This window comes from Nomascus leucogenys, chromosome 12 (assembly GCF_006542625.1).
Source record: "Nomascus leucogenys isolate Asia chromosome 12, Asia_NLE_v1, whole genome shotgun sequence".
Classification (NCBI taxonomy): domain Eukaryota; kingdom Metazoa; phylum Chordata; class Mammalia; order Primates; family Hylobatidae; genus Nomascus; species Nomascus leucogenys.
Genome location: NC_044392.1, coordinates 87,889,434 through 87,909,388, shown reverse-complemented (window position 1 = coordinate 87,909,388; position 19,955 = coordinate 87,889,434). Strand labels below are relative to the sequence as shown.

At 37.6% G+C, this 19,955-nt stretch overlaps 1 protein-coding gene across 13 annotated transcripts in view; it reads right to left on the bottom strand.

Annotated features, from left to right (window-relative positions):
* The window catches only part of ODF2L (outer dense fiber of sperm tails 2 like), a 49,164-nt gene extending 35,635 nt beyond the window's left edge, over positions 1–13,529 (bottom strand). For 5 of the 13 annotated variants that reach the window (XM_030825124.1, XM_030825119.1, XM_030825112.1 and 2 more), the window contains exons 1-7: positions 13,151–13,228; positions 5,834–5,895; positions 4,175–4,346; positions 2,747–2,879; positions 1,969–2,094; positions 434–496; positions 232–303 (exon numbers count right to left, since the gene is read on the bottom strand). In XM_030825124.1, the coding sequence (XP_030680984.1) occupies positions 232–303; positions 434–496; positions 1,969–2,094; positions 2,747–2,879; positions 4,175–4,287 (507 nt within the window). In that variant the 5' untranslated portion in view covers positions 4,288–4,346; positions 5,834–5,895; positions 13,151–13,228. Of the gene's footprint in view, positions 1–231; positions 304–433; positions 497–1,968; positions 2,095–2,746; positions 2,880–4,174; positions 5,811–5,833; positions 5,896–13,150 lie in introns of those variants that run through there. The other 8 variants (XM_030825113.1, XM_030825118.1, XM_003260013.3 and 5 more) reach the window with 8 other exon arrangements.
* Between the last annotated feature and the right edge of the window lie 6,426 nt (positions 13,530–19,955).

The following is a 19,955-nucleotide window of genomic DNA, read 5'->3' as shown; positions in this document are numbered from 1 at the left end:
ATATGAAGTGATTTATGCCAAGTATTCTGACAAACACCATAAAACTCTAAAAATACTTAATAAAATTAAGATGTTATATTTGATAGGTAAAACCTGTAAAATATCCAAATAATCTAGAATTTCAAAACACTTTTCTGTGTTTATTTCTGAGGAGTTGAAGCCAGGGTGGGAAAAAAAAGGGGGTCAATATTAATATAATGAATTAAGCTCAAAAGCTCAAATTTTGCTTACCTTTTCACTCTGAAACAAACAAGAAAGTTCTTGGATGTGGGCCTCCTTTTCAAATACCTTCTTCTTAAGATTCTTGAGCAAATATAAAATAAGAATTAGAAATTTCACAACTTGGATAATATTGGCTAATTTATAAAACCAAGCAGCATGCAAATAACAATGACAGGAAGAATGGACACAAAGTAAGTGTGGAAAGACTTACAGTATTTTCACTTTCATTATCAGTTAGATTTTCTAGCAACATGCTGGGTAAATTGTCTCCTGTCTGAGAAAAGAATGTTATAAATCAGTGATTGCAAATTATATTTCTCTATATAAAAAAGTAGGAAGTGAAATAAGCATTACTCAATAAATTAATATGACTTTTAATTCAGATTTTTAAAAGAGTTAACCATTGAAAAGATTTTTGCCCAAGTATTCCAAATTATTTTTGGTCTGCAATTTATAAAATTAGTTAATTTACTAAATTGATCTCAAAAGAATGCCTCAGAAAGTATAGGCCAATGACACTAAAATCACAAAAACCCTCTATACAAAAGAAGTTTGTATAGAGTTTGTATAGAGTATAGAATGCAACACAGTGCTGTTTACAAATAGGCAAAAATTATCAACAATCTAAATTCTAGCAATAAGAAATCTCTTAAAGAATTACAGCAAATCAGTAACAGAATTCTATATAGCCATTTTAAATGAGACCATAGACGACTATTTATTCATTTTTGAGAGTCATACTTCTGCTTCAGAATGTGAAAAAGCTATCAATTCTTTTCACCCAAAACCACATATATATGTACATATAATGCAAAATTGTACAAGGAATTTCAGAGGGCTCATGGATTTCATAAAGGCCATCCTTGGATCCATAAGCGTCCAAAGAGCTCGAGTTAAGATTCCTTTCTATTCAAAAAATATTCAATACATGAGAAAATATTGATACAGTGTTAAGTATAAAAGTCCAATTACAAAACAAATATAGTAGTTTTACTCCATTTTTCTAGAACACCACGTATATATGCACACATAACATATATAAAGAAACAAAATACTGCAAAATGTACACAACATAAAATTAACAGTCCTTAATAGTGATGTTTCACTAAGTGCTGAGATCAAGAGAATATTTCTCTGCTTATCACAATTTTCTATCAGCATGTAACCTTTTAATTACAAAAGCTATTACCTAATATTAGATAGTTTTTACAATTCTGAAATAACTTTTATCATAGGAAAAAGCCAAAAGGGAGTCAGAAGAATAATTTAGGTGATTTAAAGTGTATAAGCTTTCTTTTTGGAGTGGTAAAAATGCTTTAAAATTGACTGTGGTGATGGCTGCACAACTCTGTGAATACAATGAAAACCACTGAACTTTATAATTTAAATGGAAGAACTGTATGGTATGTGAATTCTATTTCAATAAAGCTTTTACCAGAAGAAGAATATATAGATATGTATAAATATAATGTACAAAGAGCTTAAACTCAAAAAGTGTGTATTTTATTCGAATCAGCTAAGTATAACAAAGTTTTTGAGATGAAAAACCAAAACACATTTTCTATAAAAACGTGGTTTTCATATACAACTACTTATGAAACATTAAAGGTATGGATTAATGACTGACAAAATTCCAATAATTATTTCCATTTCAAATATACCAATAATTTCTACAGTTTAAAAATAATGTATCCTTCAAATGAGAAATATCACTATTAAAATGAGTGCTTAGTGTTGATGCCTTACTTGTTTGTAGTCTCTCTTTCTAAGAAGATGTTCTAAAGCTAGTTTTACACTTTTGAAGGTGTCTAATTCTTTTGTTAATATTTCCTTCTGTTCGGAAATCTTCAAATTCGATGCAGAAAGATTCACCTGCCAAATTATAAGAACCACATACACATTTTAAGACAGCATTAAGTAAAACCCTCTAAAATATATTATCAAACGACATTTTTTCCTACTAAACAAAATCATTCTTTTGTGCATAGTAATAATAAATGTTACAAAATTTGTTAATAGTAAATTGGATCTGTTATACAGTACATTAAAATAAAATGAAATCAAAATAAGAGCTTAAATTTTAAAAGCATTTTTGGCCTTTATTTAAATAAAAGTTATAGAAGATAATCTATTGTTTGTCCCTAATTTAAACTTTAATATGCTGAAACTTAAAAATAGTTCTCTACTCCAAATAATACTATAGAAACATATATTTCATCTCTCAGAAGATTTTAGTTTAAAATTCACTCTTAAGAAAAGCTGATTTTCTAGTTGAACTCCGGGTAATTCAAACATCCAAAATATATTGTTTCTAGCTTAGCCTCTTATCAGGTGTATGCTGAGATTATCTTTCGGGAAAAGAATTGTAGTTAATGACACGGGAATAAAGAATTCTGAGAAACCCTCATTTTTGGTATTAAATACTCATATGTGAGCATACCTATGTAAGATATGAGACCTCAGTTAATGCATTCTGAGTATTATACTAGCTTTTCATTTTATTATATATTCATAAGTCACTCACATTTTCAAAATTAATCTTTTCAATGGTGTCCTTAAATAGTGGCAAAAGCAATTCTATAGAACGAGTTACCAACTCCGCTTCCTTAAGTGTTGCTTCCAATTCAGTCTTTTCATTTAGAATGTCCTGCTTCAGGCTAATTACAAATGCACATACAAAATTTAAGTTAAATCCACTTCATTTAAAGACGCTCCTCAGAAATGCCATATCACCTATACAGTACTCTTCATAGCAAGGACAACTTTTAGTTCAAAAGTAGCTCGAAACTTGGACTTTGAGTGTAAGCAAATTTTAAGAATATTTTACTTATATTTTACTTGTATGTAATCACAAAAGTTATTTGGATTAAAGATGTATGTATAGTTAAGTTTGAAGGAGCATTTTCAATATTTATAAATAAAATTCCAAGTGATATGGAAACTCTTTAATTGGCAGCTTTTCTCTTTCTTTGTAAAACATAACGGCTCATTAACAACTGACGGCATCTTAGAGGCTATGTCAAAAATATCTGTGTTCTTAAGCACAACTGGCTTCAAGTAATGAGCCTAAGAACATTCTATCTATAAATGACACCTGTCCCTTATTAAAAACATGGGCAGAAAGTCAAGTGTGATTATAGATGATAAAATATTTTCATTCATAACAAGTTAAACCAGAAGCTGGACTAAGCTACCCATACGGACAGTAATGGTATACTAAGATTGCCATTTGACGGGGGGCAATATTCCATGTAAATAACAAGTGTATTCCCCACTTAAAGAAGTATGACAAGTATTTGCTATATAGTAATATACCAAATGACAGTGATTTCACATTCATTAACTACATTTCTAATATCATATATTTTCATTTATCTTAAATAGCTTTATTTTACAAATTCTTAACAGATGAGGTTTTCATTTTTTTTTCTTTTTCGAGATGGAGTCTCGCTCTGTCACCCAGGCTCTGTCACCCAGGAGTACAGTGGCGTTATCTCGGCTCACTGCGACCTTCGCCTCCCAGGTTCAAGTGATTCTTCTACCGCAGCCTTCCAAGTAGCTGGGACAACAGGCATATGCTACATCTGGCTAATTTTTGCATTTTTTCAGTAGAGATGGGGTTTCACCATGTTGGCCAGGCTGATCTTGAACTCCTGACCTCAAGTGATCCACCTGCCTCATCCTCCCAAAGTGCTAGGATTAGGCATGATCCATTGCGCCCAGCCAGGTTTTCATTTTTAATTGCTTTCATTAAGATTCAAAAAAACTAGCTGAATTCTGCTAGATGAGTACCTTTGTAATCAGATTAAATATATTTTAATAAATAAATACTAGATTTGGAAAAGATATTCTTAAAAGAATGCTGTATTTGATTCAAATAATTTATATTATAGACAAAACAGGAAATCCTGGAATCGGAAATTTAGATTTCCCCTGATACTGATGAGAATACCAGCTGAGATGACTTTCACTGGTACACCGTGGTAAATCTTCTTTCTCTGATATAGTTTTAAGATGGGAAAAGAGTTCTTCAGAATGACTTCCATCATTTACAGCCTTCTCCATAAATTCAGTAAATGGATTTATAGGTGGCTTCACAGAGACTTCTCCACATAAGCTGAAAGCTAGGAAATATTTTAGTTATTAAATTTAATTCAATAGAGATTTTTTGTCATTACTCTCATAAAAAATAAAGGTTATAAGGATGTGTAAAAGGATAACATTTCAAAGACAAAATAAGAGGTATAACTGCTACTCATTGTTATACTAATTCAAAATTGTATCAAAATTGCATAGCACAACCACTCAACAATTGCCAATTTCCATACACTGTTTCCAAAAGGCCTGATAATTCCTAAATAATCACAAGAGTGTAAAAATCTTTATTAGTCTATTTCTTGAAGTATTACAATATTTGAACCCAGCAGGACTATAAAACAAATATAAAAACCATGGGTTACCTATAGTCTGTCTTATTAGGCCCATGCCATAAGAAATATATGTTATTTATGCCTAAATCTGCAGAAATTCAACTTTCCAAAGTACTTGGCAACAATAGCTACAAAGGATAGGATACTCAATTGCAAGTAGACTTTTCAAAATTAAATTCACTTACTCCTATTCCCAACTCAATCTAGAATATTATTGTTGATAATGAAAAGACCAGACAGATGACATTACTTCCAAATGTTACTAATTGTTTTTACTCACACCTGTAGATGTCACTTTAAAAATGTGAATATTTATTAATTTCTTCAAAACTATTCCAATTTAAGTAATGAGTTAGAGCTCTGGCAACCATTAAGGCTCTGTTTTCCCAACTCTAACAATACGTGGTAATGTGTTCCTTGACTTCATTTTATGTTTACACAAAATCAAAGGTTATATTTAAGGTTTTCTACATTTTTTTTGGATATTTACCTCCTTGTAATTTAGTTTTATATGTCTGTATTACAAAACATATTACATTCAGGAATTTTTAACACTTAGAGTAGAAGTGAAATTACAGGTTGAAGATTATTTAAATTAGCCATTCAGAAACCTTCCAAAGTGTCCATAAAATGTATACATTTTATCTGAATGTTCTATATACTATAGAGACAAATATTTAGGAAACAGGCCAAAGAAGTATGGTCATATTTTTCAAATACCAGAAAGTGAAGTCCAAAAAGAACTGCTAAGTAACCAACAGATAGTCTAAGATGATTCCCTTGAACGCTGCAAATATGCAACATCTATTACAATGGTATAACAATATTTTGAGCTATTTATAGACTAGAAGAATTACAAGTACACAAAATAAAATAAAAAACCAAACCTGAAAGTTAGGAAGAATATGTTCGGGATAAGTCACTGCAATCAAGAGAACCATCATCTACTAATTCGTTCAGTTGCAATAGCTATCCCATACAGAGAGCAACTGGTACCAACCCTTTACTTGTTTAAATATTTGTCATATTTGTCTCTCTGTGGACTGGAATCTCAAGAAAGAATGTCTTTTTTATATTTGAATCCTCAGCACCTACAAGCCTCGTAAAAGCTAAGCAATAATGGAAGGAAAACACATAAGGCTTAGAGCTTTTAAAGAATATAATGACTAAAGACTGTTTACCTTTTTTTTTAAATTCACCCCTTGATTTGTCTTTTCAGGGATCATTAAAAGACAAATGGTTCCTATATTTGGAATAAAAGTTTAAAAAACAATGTAAGAAGACAGAAATTTTCAATTTGTAGAAAATATTTTACAAGATAAGACTAGTTAGGTATTGGTATTTTATACACAACTTTTCTAAAAGTTTTATCATAAGATAAAGTCATAAAATTTTTCTGCTTCATCACGTATAACTGGTAACTGCCATTTATCTTAAAGGGTAAACAAATAAATAAAATCAATACACTGTAAAACTAGGAATTCAGAATGACTTTCTACCTAACATTCTAAAATGGAATCTACATTACATTACTGATTTCTCAACACACAAGGAAGAGAACTATTTGTCTCAGGAATTTCCATGAAAATTATCGACAGTCATCTTCTCCAGGATAAATATTGTTCAGAGATTCCAAGGCACTCCACTGCTTTTGTGTTGTGATAATTGTGTAACAAAAAATATGTGTTGAACAAAAATGTAATAATTTTATTTAGCATAAAAAGTCCTACTTTATAAGAAATGCTATCATTTTATTGGACCAAATGTATTCTTGCATAGAAAAGCAGACATTTCACAATAAAATGTTTTCAGTAATGTGGAATATACTGTTAACTGACAAATATACTTTTGTACAACTTGTTAGTGGTGGGTGAAACAAAGACACATATTCTGTATACATGTTTAATGATCAAATCATTTTAAAGATAACTTTAAATTCTTCAAACTGAATGATAAGAGTGACACTATCTATCAAAACCTCTGGGTACTAAGAGAAAGGTTCATAGCCTTAAATGCCTACATTGAAAAGTCTGAAAGAACACAAACAGACAATGTAAGGTCACATCTCAAGAAACTAGAGAAACAAGAACAAAACAAACCCAAACCCAACAGAAGGCAGGAAATAACCAAGATCAGAGCAGAACAAAATGAAACTGAAAAAAAAAATACAAAAGATAAATGAAACAAGAAGCTGGTCCTTTGAAAAGATAAATAAAATTGATAGACGATTAGCAAGATTAATCAAGAAGAGAAAAGATTCAAATAAGCTCAATTAGAAATGAAACGGGAGATATTACAACTGACACCACAGAAATACAAAAGATCACTCAGGCTACTATGAACACCTTTACACACATAAACTAGAAATCCTAGAGGAGATGGATAAATTCCTGGATACAACCCTCCTAGCTTAAATCAGGAAGAATGAGAAACCCTGAACAGACCAATAACAAGCAGTGAGACTGCAATAGTATTTTAAAAATTACCAACAACAACAAAAAAAAGTCCAGGACCAGATAGATTCACAGCTTAATTCTACCAGACGTTCAAAGAACAACTGGTACCAATCCTATTGACACTACTCTACAAGATACAGAAAGAGAGAATCCTCCCTAAATCATTCTATGAAACCAGTATCACCCTAATACCAAAAGCAGGAAAGGACATTACCAAAAAAGAAAACTATAGACCAATATCCCTGATGAACATAGATGCAAGAATTCTTAAAAGGCCAGGCGTGGTGGCTCACGCCTGTAATCCCAGCACTTTGGGAGGCTGAGGCGGGTGGATCACGAGGTCAGGAGTTCAAGACCAGCCTGGCCAAGATGGTGAAACCCTGTCTCTACTAAAAATACAAAAATTAGCTGGGCATCGTGGCGGGCACCTGTAATCCCAGCTACTCCGGAGGCTGAGGCAGAGAAATGCTTGAACCCGGGAGGCGGAGGTTGCAGTAAGCCAAGACCATGCCACTACACTCCAGCCTGGCAACAGAGTGAGACTCCGTCTCAAAAAAAAAAAAGAAAATTATTAACAAAATACTAGCTAACCGAATTCAACAACGTATCAAAAAGATAATCCACCATGATCAAGTGGGTTTCATACCAGGGATGCAGGGATGGTTTAACATCCACAAGTCAATAAATGTGATACACCACATAAACAGAATTAAAAAAAATCAAGCGATCATCTCAATAGATGCAGAAAAAGCATTTGACAAAATCGAGCATCCCTTTATGATTAAAACCCCCAGCAAAATCGGCATACAAGGGACATACCTCAATGTAATAAAAGCCATCTATAACAAACCCATAGCCAACATAATACTGAATGGGGAAAAGTTGAAAGCATTCCCTCTGAGAACTGAAACAAGACAAAGATGCCCACTCTCATCATCTGTATTCAACATAGTACTGGAAGTCCTAGCCAGAGCAATCAGAGAAGAGAAAGAAATAAAGGGCATCCAAATAGGTAAAGAGGAAGTCAAACCGTTGCTGTTTGCTGATGGTATGACTCTATACCTAGAGAATCCTAAAGACTCCTCCAAAAAGCTCCTAGAACTGATAAATTCAGCAGTTTCAAGATACAAAATTAATGTACACAAATCAGTAGCACTGCAATACACCAACAGTGACCATGCTGATAATCAAATCAAGAACTCAAGCACTTTTACAATAGCTGCAAAAACAAAACAAAATAAAATAAAATACTTAGGAATATACCTAACCAAGGAGATGAAAGACCTCTACAAGGAAAACTATAAAACACTGCTGAAAGAAATCATAGATGACACAAACAAATGGAAACACATCCCATGCTCATGGATGGGTCAAATCAATATTGTGAAAAGGGCCATAATGCCAAAAGCAATCTACAATTTCAATGCAATTCGCATAAAAATACCATCATCACTCTTCACAGAACTAGAAAAAACAATCCTGAAATTCACTTGGAACCAAAAAAGAGCCCACATAGCCAAAGCAAGACTAGGTGAAAAGACATCACATTACCCAACTTCAAACTATACTCTAAGGCCACAGTCACCAAAACAGCATGGTACTGGTATAGAAATAGGCACACAGACCAATGGAACAGAATAGAGAACCCAGATATAAACCCAAATACTTACAGCCAACTGATACTTGACAAAGCAAGCAAAAACATAAAGTGGGGAAAAGACACCCTATTCAACAAATGGTGCTGGGATAATTGGCAAGCCACATGTAGGAGAATGAAATTGGATCCTCATCTCTCACCTTACACAAAAATCAACACAAGATGGATCAAAGACTTAAATCTAAGACCTGAAACTATAAAAATTCTGGAAGATAACATCAGAAAAACCCTTCTAGATATTGGCTTAGGCAAAGATTTCATGACCAAGAACCCAAAAATAAATGCAATAAAAATAAAGATAAATAGCTGGGACTTAATTAAACTAAAGAGCTTTTGCATGGCAAAAGGAATAGTCAGCAGAGTAAACAGACAACCCACAGAGTGGGAGAAAATCTTCACAATCTATACATCTGACAAAAGACTAATATCCAAAACCTACAATGAACTCAAATTAGCAAGAAAAAAACAATCCCATCAAAAAGTGGGCTAAGGACATAAATAGACAAGTCTCAAAAGAATATATACAAATGGCCAACAAACATGAAAAAATGCTCAACATCACTAATGATCAGGGAAATGCAAATCAAAACCACAATGTGATACCACCTTACGCCTGCAAGCACAGCCATAATCAAAAAAAAATAATAGATGTTGGCATGGATGCAGTGAAAAGAGAACACTTCTACACTGTTGGTGGGAATGTAAACTAGTACAACCGCCATGGAAAACAGTGTGGAGATTCCTTAAAGAACTAATAGTAGAGCTACCATTTGATCCAGCAATCTCACTACTAGCCATCTACCCAGAAGAAAAGAAGTCATTATATAGAAAAGATACTTGCACATGCATGTTTATAGCAACACAATGTCCATCAAACAATGAGTAAAAAAACTGTGATATACATATATATATAATATATATATGATAAAATACTACTCAGCCATAACAAGGAATAAATTAATGGCATCCGCAGCAACATGGATGGAATTGGAGACTATTACTCTTAGAGAAGTAACTCAGCAATAGAAAACCAAACATCATATGTTCTCACTCATAAGTGGGAGCTAAGCTATGAGGATACAAAGGCATAAGAATCAATCAGTGGACTTTGGAGATTCAGGGTGAAAGGGTGGGAAGGGGGTGAGTGATAAAAGACTACCAATTGGATTCAGTGTACACTGCTCAGGGATGGGTGCACCAAAATCTCACAAATCACCACTCAAGAACTCACTCATGCAACCAAATACTACCTGTTCCCCAAAAACCTATGGAAATAAAAAATTTTAAAAAACCATTTAAAAATCCTTAAAGATGAGCACTTTTAAAATATTTTAAAATGTTTAAAGATTTAAATTTCCTATACAGAGACAATTTTGCCAGTCTACTGCCAAGAGGACATGTACTTAAAGCTTTTTCCAGGAGTGCTTGTAGGCTATGCTGATCCAGCTACATTCACTAAACTATGTTCCATTGTGGCCAACAGCAAGCATTTGGGGATAACTGTTCAGGGATCATGATGCCAGCCATGGTCAGAGAAAAAGGAAAATCATGGTCCATGGCAGATCAGACTAAGTGAATTAACTAACTTCAGACGAATACGTATTTTAAAATAATCTCTCTGAAGAGAATAGCATATGAAACCTGCACATTTTGTTTTCCCAAACACGAATTCTTAGAAAACTAACTTCCACTGGCTTCAAACACAGCTTCTATTGAAACAAGTCACCATGAAATATTCAGCAAGGAACACAAAGTAGATGTAGGAATGCTCTTTTTTTCCCCCTACTATTCTGGACACTAGTCAAAAGTTCACTAGAGTGGTAACTGTATGAAAAAAAAAAGTATAGGAAGTTTGGAAAAAGGCAAAAAGCTGGAAAATAAATTTTATAGGTAAAAGCTACCAAAACGGAAAAAACATTTTCTGATACAAAGAGATTAGCTTAGATAACTAATTGGCTAATGCCTCTCTCCAATGAATAAAGAAGGATGTATATTTAAAAGATGGGCTGCAGATTGGATAATATAGGCAGAAGAGTTGACAGCAAGAGTGACTGGTCTGTAAACGCGGCATGTACTTCAAAGCCAACATCCCATTTCCTTCTCAAAGTATTGCCCTGATTTCTACAGCCCACCAAGAACTCCAAACAAAAGTATTTTCAGAATCATATAGTTTAGAATTTAATTGCTCCATAAATGCTCATATTTTAGTTTTCTTTTAAACTTGCTATTAACTGTGAGGACAAATATACGCATCACTCTGTGCCCTAAAAAATTCCTAACACAGTGGGGAGCATAGATTAGGTTCTCAAATATAAGTTAGGGTGACTAAATTATTTATTGTTTAAACTCGGACACTTTTGAGTGTCCATATAGAGCACAATTACTCGGAAAAAGACTGGGCCAAAGATGTTCAGAATATTGTCTAATCCCAAATAAAGTCACCATCCTGTACCAGATAAACATAAAGCATATTCCTTTCCTTCAACATGACAGCTGTTGCCATTTACTGAGCAGAGCACTGACTGACCTTATAAACATCATCTCACAAAAGCTTCATAAGGTTGCTATTAAAAAGCTATAAATAAGGAAATTAAATCTTAGAAGAGTTAAACAGCTTGTCCAAGATTACAAGTAAGGAATTGGTGGAACTCAGTTTTGAATTAAAAGCCATGAGATGGTGAAACCCCGTCTCTACTAAAAATACAAAAATTAGCCAGGCATGGTGGCGGGTGCCTGTAGTCCCGGCTACTCCAGAGAGGCTGAGGCAGGAGAATCGCTTGAACCTGGGAGGCGGAGGTTGCAGTGAGCCGAGATCACGCCACTGCACTCCACTGCGACAGAGCGAGACTCCATCTCAAAAAAAAAAAAAAAAAAAAAAAGCCATGATACGAAAACATAAATATAAAAATCTACAAAGCAAAAAGTACCCCCACAAACTTGCCTTTATTCAGTCAGGTTTTAATACTTATAAATTCAATTTAGATTCAAAAGATTAAAACTGTTTTGGACAAGGAAATGAGTAATGAATAAGATTGAGCTACCTAAAAGCACAGACTACAATTCTAAAGAGAGAGAGCAGACCCTGACCAGATCACTAAATTCCATTGTTCTAAAGTCTGTCACAAGGAACTTTTGGGATTGAAAAACTACACTATAAATACACATCCATTGTGAAATAAGAAGATGAAAAAGAGAAGCAAAAAGCAGATCATACATGATCATGACATTCTTACTATAAGCAAAATATCAAACTAATTTCAAAAGCAGACAGGTTTTCTGCTTTTTTTTTTTTTTTTTGAGACAGAGTCTCGCTCTGTCGCCCAGGCTGGAGTGCAGTGGCGCGATCTCGGCTCACTGCAAGCTCCGCCTCCTGGGTTCACGCCATCTCCTGCCTCAGCCTCCTGAGTAGCTGAGACTACAGGCGCCCGCCACCACGCCCAGCTAATTTTTTGTATTTGTTTTAGTAGAGACGGGGTTTCACCGTGTTGGCCAGGATGGTCTCGATCTCCTGACCTTGTGATCCGCCCACCTCGGCCTCCCAACGTGCTGGGATTACAGGTATGCGCCACCGCGCCCGGCCCGGTTTGTTTCTTTAACCACAACTAAGTTGCACTTAAAACTCCAAGAACCTCGTTCATTCAAAAGCACTTGAAACCGTACTATGCGTTGCGTGATGAGGAAACTGTCTTCGAAATAGATTTTATCCCCAACAGCAGCCCCAGTATGGTTATTCTCAGTAAATAACAAGCACCACCAATCACTAACCACCTACATTCGGTGCCACCTTAATGGCCCTGCGTTTACTTAATCTCGTATTACAACCACCCCAAAGTGATGATTATTGTCTCCATTTTACAGTTATCAGTAAGGAAGCCAGGAAGGTTCAGTGACCTAGACAAGGCCACACAGCGGGTTCAGTGGCAGAGCTGGGACTGAACACAAGTCGGCCTTTAGCACTCTCCACGACCCTAGGTCAATCTCGCACTAGAGGGGTCGCCTACAGGGGCTGGGACCTAGAGGAATCCTGGAGAAGGAATTATTTCCTGAGGATTCCTGTAATATACCTCACTTACGAAGCCCCCAGGGCTTCCTACAATCTGATATATCACATGATGGGCGCTTAAAAGCCAGCCCAATGATTAAGAGGTCACTATTTCTGAAAGAAACGCAACCATATCCAGGAACAGCCCGGTCAGGACTTCGTTCTGGACAAGCCCACCTCACGCTAACATCTGCCCTGATGTCCCAGGGACCACAACCTTCCTAAGAGTCTCGCCGCCCTTTTCCCAGGCCAGGTAGTCAGCCTGAGGGAGGTGGAGGGTTTGCGCGGAGGGGGCTGGGTAGGCGCGAGGGCCTGTTACTTCCGGGACCCACCACTGCCTCACCTCCAGACCTCTAACGGCTCCCGCGGTAAACGCTCAGCAGCAGCTAGGCTCCCCACAAAGTCGTCCCCAACCCAAAAGGCGTACTTACGCCCCCGCCGCTGCGTCCGCACGTCTTCGTGACGTCAGCCCGCCATCGCCGCGCTATAAAAAAAGGGTCAGAGGCGCCAGGGCTGCTGCAGTGGAAACCCTGGCAATCCTTCTTGTGCTCTGGGTCGGCTAGGAGGGAGCGGGACGCAGGGGGCACTACAGTGGGTAGACTAGGAAGGAAGGCAAGGGACGCGAGGTGGGAAGCAGGCGAATTCCTAGACCTGCTTGCCGCGGAAGAGTGCCCGCTCAAGTAGAACAAAAGCGCAGCTAGTAACCGGCTAGTGGCTTCTCTGGCAACGGCGGCCCCGCCCCTCCCGTCAGGCCCGCAGCAGGCTGCTGATTGGTCCGGGTTAGGGACGGCGGGCAGCGCCTGTCGCTATTGGCGAGGGTGAGGAACGGGTCAGGGAGGGCAGCTTCGTGTCTATCCTTGTTTCTCGGGTAAAATTTGTTTTAAGCGTTTGTTTATGGAAAAGGACAGCACTTGTCTACGTTACCGAAAATCATAACCGAGCCCAACTAGAAAAAAAGGAAATAAAGCCAATTCCGAGTTTTCTGGCGCTTGGCCTGGATGTGCCCTGCTTTTGCTTTTTAAAGAGAAGATTTGAAAACGTGAAGGCAACTGCGACGGGAAGAAACCTCCTTTTAAATGTATAGTAGTATTTTTAGCTGAGATGCCTCCCTGGGCCTCAGGTTTTTTCCTGTTAAATGAGGAAGCCTGAGGATGTTCTTCAAGGTGCCTTCAAGGTCTCAAAGTCTTTCGTATCTGTGCTACAGCCAGCTGGTCTGGTTTATAAAGTCCTGAAGAAGCAAAGCAAGATTATAATCGGAAAATTATCTTCATTCAATGCCTCTACTTAATATTCATGTTAAGAATCGTACACCAACCTATGAAGTTCACAAGTCGAGTAACTGTCAACTAAGCCGTAACCGTGGCATGCTGCTACCTAAATAATTGGTTTCACTAAAGCACTCCAGCAATGTTTTTCCACCAGTACTGTAATTGTCCCTTTCATAATTTAAAGTGGGAGACAGAATTAATACATTTTCAGCAAAGGGTCAGTGATATGGTTAGGCTCTGAGTCTCCAACCACATCCCATCTTGAATTATAATCCCCATAATCCCCACGTGTCAAGAGAGAGACCAGGTGAAGGTAATTGAATCATGGGGGCAGTTCCATAATCCCCACGTGTCAAAAGAGCGACCAGGTGAAGGTAAGTGAATCATGGGGGCAGTTTACCCCCATGCTAGTGAGTTCTCAAGCGATCTGATGGTTTTGTAAGGGGCTCTTCCCCCTCCACTGGGCACTTCTCCTTAACGAAGAAGGTGTCCTGCTTCCCCTTCACCTTCCGTCATAATTGTAAGTTTCCTGAGGCCTCCCCAGCGACGCTGAACTGTGAGTCACTTAAACCCCTTTCCTTTATAAATTACCCAGTCTCAGGCAATTCTTTCTAGCAGTATGAAAATGGGCTCATACAGTCAGATAGTATTTTATTAATAGGTTCGGCAGGTCATATGGTCTCTGTGATACTATTTAACTCTGCCATTGTCGTACCAAGAAAAGCCATAGATGATACATAAACATAAACATATCAGCTCACTAAAGTACATTTGTGTGTAGGATGCAACACTACAGTGTTGGGTAGAAATTGTGATTTCTACCTTCATGGCAACAAATAGGGACTAGAATGTAAAAATAGCAGACAATGAAATAGAATAAAGATACTTGAATACAAATAATACTTCAAAATTAAAAAGCAACATTTTAGATAACCTTCTGTTTGCAGAGGACAAACAGAAGGTTAAATGAAAGTGTGATGGAAAATCACCACCTTTACATCTTTGCACTCTTTAATAGTGCCACTAATCACTGGAATTCCCCTAGGACTATGGTATTGCCTTTGGTTTAATCTTTTAGTAGATAAGGGCAGTTCCAAAGGCTTCCACTTTGTCTTCCTATTATAATAGCCATGAGTCAAAAAGCCAATGACAAGATGCTGTAAATCTCCTTTAAGGTTATGACATTCAGGTCTCTTTATTGGTTCTGGTAAATTTTTTGCTGTACAAATTAAATAGAATCTTCGCAGACTATCCATTTCAATTATAGGGGCAGTGATTAATTATGAACTCCTAAAAATCCCCCTTAGTCAAACAATATGATACGTCCTGCTGGTATCATGGTAACAACAGATATCTCATCTCTGATGGCTCAATGGTATCACTTGGCCTCTATCACTTTGGGATCTTACTATTTCCATTAGAGAATTAGGGATTTCATGCAATGGCAGCATCTTTATCCCCAGGCTTATAGAATAGCAGCTACAGAGCTTTTAAAGGATTCTGGCATTCCCTATATTTTCTCAATGCTTTAGTAAAAAGAAGGTCCTTTGGCCCTCTCAGAACACCTTTGAAAGGAGATGACTGGGTAACATATGATAAATCCATTCCTACAGTACTATTCCCTAAGTCTTCTTTAAAAATTATACATACTAGATGAACATATTTTCAGGGTACATGTGATAATTGGACACATTTATATGAATGTGTAATGTGTAAAGATCAAATCAGGATAGTCAGGATATCCATCACTTTAAATATTTATCTTTATGCTATGAACATTCAAATTGTTCTCTTCTAGTTATTTTGAAATATACAATAGATTATCGTTAACTATAGTCACCCTACTTATTTGTCAAACACTGGGTCTTATTTCTTCTATCTAACTGTATGTCTGCACTCATTAATCAACCTCTCTTCATTACCTGCTTCCCTAAGTCTTTTAATTCAATCCTCTAAAATCAAGAGATTTCTAACATCTCAACTTTATTTAGTTTCAATCAACCAACTGAGCAAACCTTGACAGCCACTCCCACATGTTCAAAGCAAGTACAGTGAATTATGGTCTCTGCTAAATGTATTCATATTAATATCTTGGTCTCATCAAAAATATTCCTTCATCCCTGGTCTGCCACACTTGGAATTCATTATCATTTTCTATAGTCTTCTGCCAATATAAATAAGCAAAATCTTGCACTTTTTTGGTATGAAAGCCTTCTCCCAGGTCAGATATTTTATTACACCCTGGAACATGTTAGGATCTAACTTTAGATCTAGACCAGTGGTTCTTGACATTTTTTTGCCACAGCCAAAGGGGAAGGGCAAGTGTCCTACTGGCATCTAGTGAGTAGAGGCTAGAGATGCTGTTAAACATCCTACAATGCATGGGACATCCTCCACAACAAAATGTCAACAGTGCTGACATTAAGAAACCCTGGTCCAATATGGAGAATACAAAGGCCACCAGCCACCTATAGCTATTTCAAACAGTTGAAATGTGATGATTCTGAATTGAGACATGTTGTAAATGCAAAATACACACATTTTGCATATGGAAAAAGAACATAAAATATCTTGATTTTCATACTGATTATGTTGAAATGATATTTTGGAAGGCAGCTATAGTCACTACTATACCACCAATGCCACCAGAAATGATATTTTGTATATGTTGAGTTAAATAAAATATATTACCAAAATTTAACTATAACTATTTCTTTTTCACTATTTTAAAAGTAGCTAGTAGAAGATTTTGAATTACGTATGTGGCTCACATTATATTTCTACTAGGTGATGTAGTCTAGAGGTATAAAGAAGTGATAACAGTTGAGTTTTGAGAACAATCAGTTCTTCTCAATTGATTCACAAGGTAAATTCCTCAGATTAAGTTACTTCAGAATTTTCAAGGAGTACAAGACCAGCCCTATAGACAGGAAGGGAGGAGTTCTTCAGAAAGAAAAAAGCTCTGTAGTGTCTGTGTATTAAGATAATAGAGCTATCCGAATTCACCCAACCTCTCTATCACAACTCTAAAGATCCAACTCCTTCCCAATCAATGCCTTAATTTCTTACATAAGAGAGCTGAGGAGTCTGTTTATTCAACTTACCTTGTAATTTAGCTCTTCACAGCATTGATACTTGATTTGGATGTGTCATCCCAGCAATTAATAAAGTTTTAAGGTAATCATAGAAGTTCTCTGGGCCTCTGAGCTTATCACATTTTTCTTTAAGCATCCTAGTACAGTCATAAATAGAAAAATCACCCCACAATCTTTGTATTCTTCATTCCTGCCATTCCCAACCAAGGTGTGCCTTCAGTGACTACTTAATTCCTGAGGATTACAGGCTACTTTTAAATGGTTGTATAATTTATATTCAATAAAGTACATATGTATTAAATGTTCAGAGTATGACTTTTGCCAATTATATAATTATACACACTCATGAAAATAATACCTAAAACAAAATTTAGAACATTTATGTCAGCCCAAAGTGTTTATTTGTATCTGTAGCTTGTCAGTTCACCAAAACTACCCTTATGCCTCTCCCTTCTCCCCTAGCCCACACACAGAGAGACTACTACTTTCTAATTTATATGACTAGAGGTTAATGTTGCCTATTCTTGGTGTTCATATAAATGGAATCACACAATATATATTCCTTTTAGTCTGACTTCTTTCATTCAAATATGCATGTGTGTATATATGTATATATGTGTATATACATATACATATATACACACCCACATATTTGAATGAATATATATATACATATATATAGCGAGAGAGAGAGATTGAGATTCATCCATGTTGTTGCATATTTTAGTAGTTTGTTCTTTTTTTGGGGTGGGGGGGGCTGAGTAGTTGATATAGTTTGCATGTTTGTCCTCTCCAAATCTCGTGTTGAAATGTAATCCCCAGTGTTGGAGGTGGGGCCTGGTGTTGGAAGTGTTGGATCATGGGGGCACATCCCTCCTGCTGGTAATAATGTAGGAAACCAGCAACAAGGCTTCCAGGGATTTCCTGAAAACAGTGGATCTGATACTGCTTGTGTTTTTCATCAGTGACCACCCCCAAGTGGACCCTCGCACTACTCTCTTCAATTAATTGCCTCAGCTTGCCATCTGAGCAATTGACGAGGATGTGCTGGGCCTAGGTTAAACTTTAAAACATGCTTGACCATTGTATTTCCTGATCCTTTCAGAACAGCTTTCTACATTTTGGTTTATGGGGCCCTCAAATATAGCTGGAAATCAAGTTAGAGGTATAAGAATGCCTTAAAACATGCCAGCTTATGAGGGGAGTCAGTGGGTGAGTAGCAGGTAGCTAGAAAAACACTCGAGGAATCATAGACAGTTTCAACATGGCTTTACTCTCTCTCTGGGCATGAGTGAACCATATGTACAGCATTAGCAGGGTAATTATACCTTTTTCAGACAACAGTGGCTCTGAGCCCTCATGTGGCATGGTTACATAATGTGTGGGGTTGTGCACCTGCACTCCAAACCCACTGAATCATGCTGCACCGGAAGGCCACTTCAGCCTACTCCTGACTAAAGTTAAGCTGTATCGCTTACACTCCACCCCCTAGGCTGAGGGCCTCCTCCAGGCAGGGATACGTGACCATAGGGTGGAGACCTGAATCCATATCCCACAACAATACAGACAGCAATAGCTCACTACTAGGATCCCAGCTATGCTACTTATGACTGTTAGGGCCCAGTATAGGCCAGAGCCTGGGGAATGCCACCATCTCTGCAGGGGGTCATCAGTAAGTCTCTCAACCACCTTAGTCTCCCATGAGACCCCTTGCAGGGCTGCTGTTAAGTTCTGCTGATCGTCAGGGATAAAGGTACAACACTGTGTTCCTAAAAGGACACAGGTGCCTCCTTGGGCAGCAGTTATTATGCCTAAGGCCATTCTGTTTTGCCACACCACCTTTCTGATCTGATCAACCTCATCCATTAACAGGAGGAGGGCCACTCGGGTGTAATTCAGAGCCCAAGTGGTGTGCTCTACAAGAGCAGTAAGTTGTGCTTCTAAAGTTATGACACCCACTCCAGGGATAGTCATTGCCAAGGGGTAGAACCACCAGGGGGCTCGTTGCATTTGCAAAAACAAAGAGCATAGCACCTCCCAGTTACGCAGACATCTGGGCAACATGGAGAGAACAGTGGCAGGTACATAAGGCCACCCCCAGGTACAACATCCAATCCAGTCATCTGGTAGGTAAGGCCACCCTGTGTCCCCACAGACCCATAAAGTCTCAGGGGCGAAAAGTCCATTGGGCCTGACCTTGGTGGGGCCACTTGTTCCAGCCTATCTTCGGTGTGGTGACACATGTTATGTTTGCACAGGCCATGACGGGTACCCATCCCACAGTGGTGTTACCCCAATGTTGCTCTACGAACTGCAGTGCCTGGGCCAGGGGTACTACATGTTCCCCCACTAGCCAGCCCCACCTGTCATAAACGCTATAGGCCAGCCAGGTGATGGGCGCACCATGGGTCTTGCAGCATCCTTTGTCCAGAGTTTGCCACTTTGCATTCCAAGTGTCAGCTATGGGACCCCAAGTCTCCAACTATGTCCAGTTCTCTGCAGATGTGGGATGCATGTGCCAAGGCAAGCTATCCGCAGCTGCTGCTGGAAGGGTGGTGCAGACCCAACAGTTGAAAACATTGGTCACCTCAGCATAGGTCCACAATGCAGTTGGAGCATGTTAACCTATGTCGAAGTGACAGAGCAAGCACAGGTACTAACGGGGGTAAGTCACATCCCTCAGGCAAAATACAAGCTAACCTTTCATCCCTGGATAACAATGCAGCCACCAAAGGACTTTTGCCCTGGGCGATGGTACCACACCTTCTCAGCTCCCCATGGTTTC